At 36.1% G+C, this 10,700-nt stretch overlaps 1 protein-coding gene across 2 annotated transcripts; it reads left to right on the forward strand.

Moving 5' to 3' along the window:
- Window positions 1-1,797: 1,797 nt before the first annotated feature.
- ivd (isovaleryl-CoA dehydrogenase) lies at window positions 1,798-10,700 on the forward strand. Of its 2 annotated transcripts, none has more exons than XM_046856399.1 (12): window positions 1,798-2,457; window positions 4,163-4,252; window positions 4,369-4,420; window positions 4,542-4,711; window positions 5,451-5,544; window positions 5,777-5,907; window positions 6,028-6,124; window positions 6,214-6,307; window positions 6,393-6,474; window positions 8,246-8,350; window positions 8,446-8,518; window positions 9,096-10,700. In XM_046856399.1, the coding sequence occupies exons 1-12, from the start codon at window positions 2,329-2,331 to the stop codon at window positions 9,227-9,229; spliced, it is 1,251 nt and encodes a 416-aa protein (XP_046712355.1). In that variant the 5' UTR covers window positions 1,798-2,328; the 3' UTR covers window positions 9,230-10,700. The 2 variants fall into 2 exon arrangements, with proteins under 2 accessions (XP_046712355.1, XP_046712356.1); XM_046856400.1 differs by lacking the exon at window positions 6,393-6,474 and adding an exon at window positions 7,398-7,479.

Genomic DNA, 10,700 nt, shown 5'->3' on the forward strand with positions numbered 1-10,700 from the left:
AAAACCATTACCACTAACAACAAACACTGTACTAATACGTTCACCACCCACAATAACAACAAACACTGTACTAATACGTTCACCACCCACAACAACAATACCCACAATAACAACAAACACTGTACTAATACCATCACCACCTGCAACATCTTTACTAACAACAACTAAAACTGTATTAAGACCTCACCAACAGTAACAACACTACTATTAATACCTACTAACAACAACTGTACTAATACTGTCACCACTAACATGAACAAAAACAGTACTAATACCTTACTGACAGCAACAACAATGCCTCTACTAATAACAACTGTACTAATATTGTCACCACCAGCAACAACATCACCATTATTACCAACAAAAATGTTACTAAAAGCATCACCACTAACTAAAGCAAAACTAGTATAGTAACTAATAGACTAAAACAAAAATGACAACAATATAAAATAAAAATAGTACAAATACTACTAATACCACCAACAACAGCAACCACAACAACAACAATAAAAGTATAATAAAATAAAATAAATATATATATATATATATATATATATATATATATATATAACAATAATTCTAATAATAATGAAAAATATTTGATGAGTTTATATATATATATATATATATATATATATATATATATATATATATATATATATAAAATATATATATATATATATATATATATATATATATATATTTTTTTTTTTTTGTCACATGCACATTCATACGACTGTACAAAAAAGAATGAAAACAAGGTTAATAATAATAATAATAATAATAATAATAATAATAATAATAATATATACACACAAATAACACAGGACGGCATGGATACGTGTATGACAGATATTGACAGAAGTACAGATTAAAGTAATTCAGTGTTATTTGTCTTTAAAATTACCATATGCTATTATAAGGTGACATAAAGTGACTCTGTGCTGTACCAGTCCCGAGTTAAAGTGACAGTCCAGAGTTAAAGTGACATATACAATAGTGTAGTCGTGCAGCGACCGAAAAGTGAGACAGAAAGAGAAGTCCAGGTACTAGTTTCCGTGTGTCTCACTCCTTAGTCTTGCTGACATTCAGGAGAAGATTGTTCTCCTGGCACCATCTCTCCAGGTTTTTAATCTCCTGTAGGTGAGTTACAGCAGGTCTCTGTGGTTAGTACCTACTTAAAGTAGGTACCTACTTGAAGCAGGGTTGGGCAAAGATACATCAAGATGTATTTGAGAATAAAATACAAAATACCTTAACTTTAAGTGTATAATAAAATAAAATAAAATACAGCAGCCACACCATGCATCAAAATAAACTTTATAAACACAAGTATGTATTGAAAAAAAAAAATAAAAACTTTAACAAGGGAGCATGACATTTCTTTGCAAAACTTCCATCAATTGGCCTATTTGATCTGTACTTCACCATTACACTGACTCAAACAAAAAATGTTTGATAGCAACAACTTTCTCTTCAAGTCAAGTCAAGTCAAGAAGCTTTTATTGTCATTTTAACCATACGTCATTTCAGCAGTACACAGTGAAATGAAACAACGTTCCTCCTGAACCCTGGTGCTACATTTACAACATAAAGCTACATCACAGAAAACACAGGGCTAAGGACTAGTAAGTGTCCTCGCCACATAAAGTGCAAAAGACAAACACAAGACAGTGCAAGACAACACAAGACAATGTAAGACAAATACACAAAACACAAAATTGTGCCACCAGTAAACCTGTTGTATATTGCACTCTGTAAAAAAGTACTGAGTACAGGAGTGAACATCGTAAATAAACAAAATGTAAACAAAATGTTGTGCAAAAGAGCTCTTGCTGGATCGTGCAATAAATCAGACATATGCCATCAGTTAACAGATCAAATATTTACATATATAATCCCTGTGATCTCCCAGAGCTGTTTTGGTGGCACATGGAGAACCTACATTAGGCAGGTGGTATTAATGTTATTTCTGATCCGTGTACTTTCCAAAGTGGATTTAATGGATGTATGGTGTGTATAAACTGCAAATGTCAAAATTGAGCGTCAAGGCATAATTCAAAGGCTTAAATTCTAACAAATTTTACTTAGTTGCCAATTCTGCGGTATACATAAACAAGGCACCGAGATGTTTTATTAGCTTCAAAAAGCCTTCTCTTTGCTGAGGCGTCGCTCCTGTCCAGTAGATGGCAGTGAAGTGTCAAGTGTGTGCATTGTGACTGGCAGAAGAAGTGACCTTTTCGTGTGCATTCATATAACACTGCAAATAGTCAGTGTGTTTGTACGGATACATATAATTTTCAGTTATTTTCTCAGTAATAGCGCATCATGTTTGCAGCTAGAGGAATTTTGCGGCTTGCACAGCGGTTGGCCGGGGTTGGTGTGTCTCGGCGGGGATGTGCTGGTGCAGTTCCCGTGGACGACATCGTAAATGGACTTACAGACGAGCAGATCCAGGTAAAAAAAAAACGAATGATGTCGGTGTTTTATTTACGCGGAGCAATCATTATATTGGGGTATTTAAGAAAATAGCTGCGCAACAACATATAAGTCTATAAAACAAATTCCAACAAGTTTGAAACATTAGTCTTCACCAGTGTCAAGACACTAATAGTTAATTATAAGAATGTTAATGATTTCTTTTTGGATGCTGTGCACTTGTGTCTAATATACATTGCCGGTTGTACTGTCACCTGTAGGTTAGTCTTGGTTGGCGTCTTCTTATGACGTCACTCCTGACCTTGTACAAATCTCGCTTCATTAGTGTGTCGAATACAAGCATGTCAGCAACACCTAATATAATAATAGTTTACTAAAATGCAGTTAGAATATACTTATAGACACGATAGAGGTCTACGTGTGAAAATCTGAACTTACTTACTGGTAGTATGGGAAAGTAGTACGCCTCCTTCCGGCGTGTGGCAGGTATGCACTTCTACAAAGTCGCCATTTCCCCAAGGGGGCGTGTTCGGGACGAGGTTTCTGATTGGCTGACAACTTTTCACCTTCGGATGCATAAAAATTCTCCATGATGTTTCTTTGTAACTGTTAACTTATCTGTTTTCAAACGTGATTTCCTGCTACCTTTTCTTTACTACGTTCAAATGCTTGTTTTCGATGTTTGTATATTTAATTTATGCATATATAATTGAATTATTATACAAAATGTAATGATTATATATTCTAGATGCTTATATCTTCACAAATGAACAAAATGTGTGTTTTTGTTTTTTTGTTGTTGTTTTGTTTTGTGCTTTTTGTTTTTACAAAAATGTATTATTTTTATAGATTTTTTAAGTACACTTTTATTCATAAATACCTCCTAAATTAGGATTTTATTTAGTTATAATAAGCAAAACATCAAATATTAGTATTATTATTGTTGTTGTTTTTAAAATCTGAATAATAAAAAATTAAAATAATAATAATAATCATCCGATTATTCACTTCTCAAAATGATCATTAGCTGCAGCTCTAATATAGTAGGTTTTTTTTAAAGGTTGGTTGCTACTTTCTGACTGCAGAGGATGGGTTACAAGCTCAATTCCACCTTCAAGACGTATAAAACCTTGCTAGTCTAAATAAGCCTGATCAGTTTGTTTTGTAATTAGATTCTGCTCCTAGATGTTGTAATCAAAGCATAAATAAAATGCTTACACTCTTTGTAAAGGTATGGTGGACAAACTCTTAGGTTTAAATGGATGACATAATAAAACGCATTCATATCATGAAATTAGGTATAGAGAAAACGAGAGAGATCATTGACGTGAAGAGATGACGAGGTGTCGCAAGAGATTTTTACCTCAGGTGATCTGTGTGGTCTTAATGATTAAACTCTGAACACATATTTCCACTGTAAACTTGGGATCCCTTAAAACATGGCATAAATATTAATATAAATGTATAAATGTGGAGGTATGTGCAGTGTCTTTCCATGCTATTGGTTTGGACTAAGAATTTGAAAATGAATTAGATTTTAAAATGTGAATGAGATATTTGCAAAAATTAAAATTTTAGTTAAGGAACACCGAAACTTCTCAGAACGATCAGGATTTGACCATGTGGATGGGTTTTTCCTGCTTGACCTCCCAATATATAGTCTGTTTATGAGCAATGTGATGGCTGCTGAACAAACTCTTACCGATCTCATGTTTTGCGTCAGCTCAGACAGACGGTTCAGCGGTTCTGTCAGGAGAAGCTTGCTCCCTATGCTGATGAAATAGACAAGGCGAACGAGTTTCCGCGCCTGAGAGTAAGTCCTGAGACAAATCCTATTTTAAATGCCCTGACCCCACAGTTCTAATCCTTTCTCATTAAACAATGTGTTTTACATGTGGTAACATCCAATGTGTTTGTTTTTTGCTTCAGGACTTTTGGAAAGAGGCAGGTGAACTTGGATTGCTTGGCATCACAGCTCCAGGCAAGAACAAAACGTTGTTTTATCAGTAAATTGCCTGTGCTTGATTAAGAATATAAATCGCCTCTAAAATTGGTCATCAATGAAATGACAACTTCAGCTATGTTTTTTTTGCTGTTCACAGTGGAGTATGGTGGCACAGGACTGGGCTATCTTGATCATGTAATTGTGATGGAGGAGATATCACGGGTGTCAGCAGCTATAGCGCTAAGCTACGGCGCACATTCTAACCTCTGTGTCAATCAGCTTGTGCGTCATGGCAACCAGAAACAGAAAGAGAAATATCTCCCGAAGGTAGGAGGTTAAATCATGCATGCAGAAGTTCCACAAATACAGATCTTCTTTCCTGTTTCTCTCTCTCTCTCTCTCTCTCTCTCTCTCTCATTCTCATTTCTGTTTTCCCTCTCACATTTACTCCTTAATCACTTGCTTCCAGGCATCTGTTTTACATAAATTATACTGCATCAAGTGTATTATTTAGTCTGGATTGGTTTAATTACAGCCGACTCCAGAATTGTTGCAATGATTTATGATGAGAGGAAAAAAGAATTGAAGTTAATTAACTTGCACTGAAAGTTGAATAGAATTTGTAGCTTTATTTAAGTTAAACAAAATAATTATACTTATCGAAAGTTTTACATTTTTATTTATTTATTTATTTATTTTTTACACAATTGTGTGACAGTCATCACTACGGATAGACATTCTTTTGAGACGTATATAACTCCGACCTGTTCCCATTTCAATCAAGTTCAATTTCCATTCCCGAGTAAATTCCATTTATACTTTGACTTGACACTTATTTGAGGGATTTAGAAGCCCTTAGGTGTTTATTCAGGACATCCCGAGTCACTGGGATCTAAATGTGTTTACACAGAAGCCAACACCCATAATCAATGTTTTTATAAATAATATTCTCAAATCATTTGCTCCCCGATTAGAGCCACATCCTTTGTTAATGCTAATTTAATAAAAATACAAATAAAATCTCCAGCAAACTGGAACAATGTGCACATGAGACTGTGTTTTCCAGTTAATTACAGGAGAACATGTGGGTGCCCTGGCCATGAGTGAGCCCAACTCTGGCTCTGATGTAGTATCCATGAAGATGACAGCGAAGAAAGAGGGTAAGCTGTTTTGTCTAATTACTGTACAATGCTATGATTTTTTTTAAATATTATTTGAAGGCACACTGTGTGTCCATATGGCTGCATGTTAAGAGCAAATCTAGCCCCTTAGACATGGTATGTTTCAGAAATGTCTTCTCCGTCTCGCCCGAATATAAACCCGTTTTGCATTTGTGCTCATGGTAAGCTCTCCCACGTTTCCCTTCCGCTTCAATCTGTCTGGCTCTTTAAGGTGACCACTACGTGTTGAACGGTAATAAGTTCTGGATTACGAACGGACCCGATGCGGACGTTCTGATTGTGTATGCAAAGACAGACGTCGACGCGGTCGCACGTGGAATCTCGGCGTTCATCGTGGAAAAGGTTCGAGAAGCACATATTACGTAGCCTCCAGCTGGTCCCTGTAGAAAAACACTAATAAGTAGTAATATCTTTACATCTATTTTTAAAGTGTTGATCGGATTTAGCTTTTGTCCCTTGAAGGGAACGCCTGGTTTCAGTACAGCGCAGAAGCTGGATAAGCTGGGAATGAGAGGCTCCAACACGTGTGAGCTCATCTTTGAAGACTGCAGAGTTCCAGGTCTGTGTTGAAACAGTCCAGTGGAGAAATAGTGTCAATTTGCTTCTGTTGGTTTTCTCCAGTATTTTAAATATAATTGCTAATTGCAGAGAAGAACATGTTGGGACCGGTGAACAAAGGTGTGTACGTACTGATGAGTGGACTTGACCTGGAGAGGCTTGTGCTCTCAGCCGGGCCTATTGGGTAATTAAAGCACTACCGACTTGCATTCAAATAGACTTCCTGTTTTGCTGGATTGGTTGTTGATACCTTTTTTTAAATCATACAGCATTATGCAGGCTGTGCTTGACCACGCTATTCCTTATCTGCATGTCCGAGAAGCATTTGGCCAGAAGATCGGCCACTTCCAGGTTGGTTCTCCGATGTTCAATCATTTTTGCTGTAAAAATGCTGTTGGTATTAATTCCATATTTCTCATTAATCTTGTGTGTTGGCCCATGCATCAAATTCAGCATATTCACCCTGTGTGCAGCTGTAGCTATTTGTTACTATGGTTACAGTTGTTTATAAGGCACGTCTTTCATTTACAATGGAGATAAAAATGAATCAACCGGAATTACCTGTATGTTCAGCGCTTTGAATGCACGCCTTCCAGCCAATCAGGATCGAGTATTCAGACTGACTATGGTATAAAGAATGGTAATTGCAGAAGTACAGTTCTCCTGTAGTAAGGTTTAGAATATACAGAAGATAAGGAGTCATGTCTCAATTAAAAAATAAACAAATAAATAAAATGTAAGAAGATTTTTATGAACATTTCAAGTAATAAAAAGCTTTCAAAATCTTTAACAGCTGATTAAACAGCCCTGGAAAAAATATGACACTATTAAAAAATAAAGATGCAGTTTCAGTGCAAACAACTCAATTTTGTAGCTGTATGCAGAAAAAGTGCTTTGGGTATGTTTTTTTTTTTTCCTTTTCCAATGCAGTGGGATCACTGAACTGCACAGTGTTTTTCAGGCTTGATGCAACTTATGAAGGGCATTGAAGATTGCAGAGTTCCAGGTCTGTGTTGAAACAGTCCAGTGGAGAAATAGTGTCAATTTGCTTCTGTTGGTTTTCTCCAGTATTTTAAATATAATTGCTAATTGCAGAGAAGAACATGTTGGGACCGGTGAACAAAGGTGTGTACGTACTGATGAGTGGACTTGACCTGGAGAGGCTTGTGCTCTCAGCCGGGCCTATTGGGTAATTAAAGCACTACCGACTTGCATTCAAATAGACTTCCTGTTTTGCTGGATTGGTTGTTGATACCTTTTTTTAAATCATACAGCATTATGCAGGCTGTGCTTGACCACGCTATTCCTTATCTGCATGTCCGAGAAGCATTTGGCCAGAAGATCGGCCACTTCCAGGTTGGTTCTCCGATGTTCAATCATTTTTGCTGTAAAAATGCTGTTGGTGTTAATTCCATATTTCTCATTAATCTTGTGTGTTGGCCCATGCATCAAATTCAGCATATTCACCCTGTGTGCAGCTGTAGCTATTTGTTACTATGGTTACAGTTGTTTATAAGGCACGTCTTTCATTTACAATGGAGATAAAAATGAATCAACCGGAATTACCTGTATGTTCAGCGCTTTGAATGCACGCCTTCCAGCCAATCAGGATCGAGTATTCAGACTGACTATGGTATAAAGAATGGTAATTGCAGAAGTACAGTTCTCCTGTAGTAAGGTTTAGAATATACAGAAGATAAGGAGTCATGTCTCAATTAAAAAAAAATAATAATAATAAAATGTAAGAAGATTTTTATGAACATTTCCAGTAATAAAAAGCTTTCAAAATCTTTAACAGCTGATTAAACAGCCCTGGAAAAAATATGACACTATTAAAAAAATAAAGATGCAGTTTCAGTGCAAACAACTCAATTTTGTAGCTGTATGCAGAAAAAAGTGCTTTGGGTATGTTTTTTTTTTTCCTTTTCCAATGCAGTGGGATCACTGAACTGCACAGTGTTTTTCAGGCTTGATGCAACTTATGAAGGGCATTGAAGATTGCTAATGAGTTAAATCCGGCGTATTAAAGCAGGCGAAAACGCGCTCTGGATTACACACTTTAATACTAATGCTCGTTCTTCTTTTTTTTTTCTTTCTTATTTTTATTAAATGAATCATCTAGCTGATGCAAGGAAAGATGGCCGACATGTACACACGACTCGGTGCATGCCGCCAGTACGTGTATAACGTAGCCCGTGCGTGTGACAAAGGCCATTTCAGCGGCATGGTGAGTATTCAGATAATTTTACCTCTTTAAATTGAAGCATGCAGCCTTTCAACTGTGCCGTAGTAGCGGTATTGATTTTTGTCGTGTTGTTGCAGGACTGTGCTGGGGTAATCCTTTATTGTGCTGAGAACGCGACTCAGGTTGCCTTGGACGGGATTCAGTGCCTGGGTGAGCGTTATGCAGTTTGCACAGCATGAAAAATTGAAGTCAGAGCTGTGTGTCTTTCAATATGCGATTGTTGATAAGGTTTAACACACGAGTTCGTAATGCGTTTAAAGCTTATGTTTAAATGCTGTTATTGATTCAGTCGTCGTTGCATTTCGAGAGCTGAGATCTGGAGGAATAGTGTAAAAAGGGGACTGTTAAAAATGCTTAAGCTTTCATCTATTCAATATCACTTGAATATTCATCACTGGTACACATGATTAATTCAACATCAAAATAATACAAATAATGAATAGTATTCATTAGAAACAACATTTTCTAAAAATCCTAATGAGATTCATATCGTATTCAGTCATGCAGAATTATAATAACATACAAACCTTCAAACACTAAAGCGCAATATTCCCAGTTCAGATGAGGAAAAAATCTGAGACTTTGTAGTGTTTACTTTTATAAATTTTTTTTATAGAATCTACCCTCAGGTGAATTAAATACTAAAAAAGAAAAAAAAGAACTGACTTGTATTTGGTTCATGCATATTTGACAGTATGTCTATCTAACAGTATGTTTGTACCCACAGGTGGAAACGGTTATGTCAACGATTACCCGATGGGCCGCTTCCTGCGAGACGCTAAGCTCTACGAGATCGGCGCAGGTACCAGTGAGGTCCGAAGGATGGTTATTGGCAGAGCCTTCAACTCCATGTTTAAATAAGACTGCAATCCAGAAAAGAGTTGTTACGAGAGATCTGTTTGATGCCTTTCACTGATTTCTATTATATTACAGTATATGCACAGAATACTTGCATAAGGAGGAAAAAAAACTTGTCAGATGGATACTTTTTAATGGTGCTGTACAACAGAACAGAAAATGAAGAGATAAGCATATGCATTTAGTTTCAGTAGGTGAATCTTGGTGAGCAATTAATAGTCTGTGTTGACAGTCTTAGCAAAGCTAAAACGTGAAAAATCTGTTTTCTATAAAGCAGACTCATAATATTTACTCTTCAATGCTCGCTACTGCAGTTTAGGGAGGAAAAACACTATAATAATGTGAAAGGAGTTTCTCTTTTTTTTTTTTTTTTTGTCTGTACACCTCGTGTAATTCTGTAGTATACAGAGACCTGTGTATAAAAGAAATCAATTGTTAATGGTGTCTTTCCAATATAATTGCCTGTTGCAAAGTATTTTGTATGCCTTGTATTCTTAACGAAATTAAGTCAAATAGGCTACTATATTTTGGCAAATCAAGGTTTTGTTCATTGAAATGTGCTTTTAAAGCATAATTAATACTGCATTAATTATAGCTCAAATTAAAATAATATTTCAAATGCATGATGGCAATATTTATTTGTTCATATGTATATACACAGCCTCGGTTCTAAGATTCTGGTCCATGATTGCATCACATAATTGTTGGAGATTTGTCAGCTGCACATTTGTCTTGTGAATCTCCCATTCTACCACATCCCCAAGGTACTGTTTTGGATACAGATCTGGTGTCTGGGGAAACCATTCAAGTACACTGAGCTCATGGTCATGTTCATGGAACCAATTTGAGACATAACTGCTTTGTTACAATTATGCTGGCAGTAGAATTTAGGAAATGCACAAATTGTGGGCTTAGGGGGATGCGTGTGATCAGATACAATACTCGGCTAATCTGCAGTGCAGGTTGAATTTACGCTATTAATGCCCAATTCTGACTTGAGAAATCAAATTAAGTAATCAAGAGTCATTAGATCTGGCAATGTTTTTCCAGTCTTCTAGAGTGTTTCCTGTTTCTGTTTGCATCTGCACACAGTTTCCTATATTTTGTGACAGCAGTAAAAACCTGATGTGGTTGTTCATTTAAAGATTTTACTTCCTGTTCACCACGGTTGTAAAGAATGGCTATTTAAGTTGCTGTAGCCTTTAGTGCCAGCTCATACTTGCTTGACTATTCCCCTGTGACCTTTCTTTTTCAATACAGACGGCCACTGGATGTTTTGGTTTTCTATACATGTGGTTTGGAAATAATCAAACGAGTCTGTCTGGCGCTAATAACCGTGTCATATTTCTAGCAATTATCAGTTTGGAAATGCTCCCAAAAATAACTAATTAAAGAATCTGTGTGTTTTTCCAGTTGATTTAAAAATAAAATTAAAAATCCATATCTGTATAAAATAAAAGTGGCTTTGTCATTA

The sequence above is a fragment of the Silurus meridionalis genome, chromosome 8 (assembly GCF_014805685.1).
Source record: "Silurus meridionalis isolate SWU-2019-XX chromosome 8, ASM1480568v1, whole genome shotgun sequence".
NCBI classification, from domain to species: domain Eukaryota; kingdom Metazoa; phylum Chordata; class Actinopteri; order Siluriformes; family Siluridae; genus Silurus; species Silurus meridionalis.

Coding starts and splice junctions, on each gene's coding strand:
- ivd (XM_046856399.1), top strand. CDS start 2,329: ATGTTTGCAGCTAGAGGAATTTTGCGGCTTGCACAGCGGTTGGCCGGG. Junction 6,125..6,213: donor TGAAGACTGCAGAGTTCCAG/GTCTGTGTTGAA, acceptor TGCTAATTGCAG/AGAAGAACATGTTGGGACCG. Junction 6,475..8,245: donor AGAAGATCGGCCACTTCCAG/GTTGGTTCTCCG, acceptor TGAATCATCTAG/CTGATGCAAGGAAAGATGGC.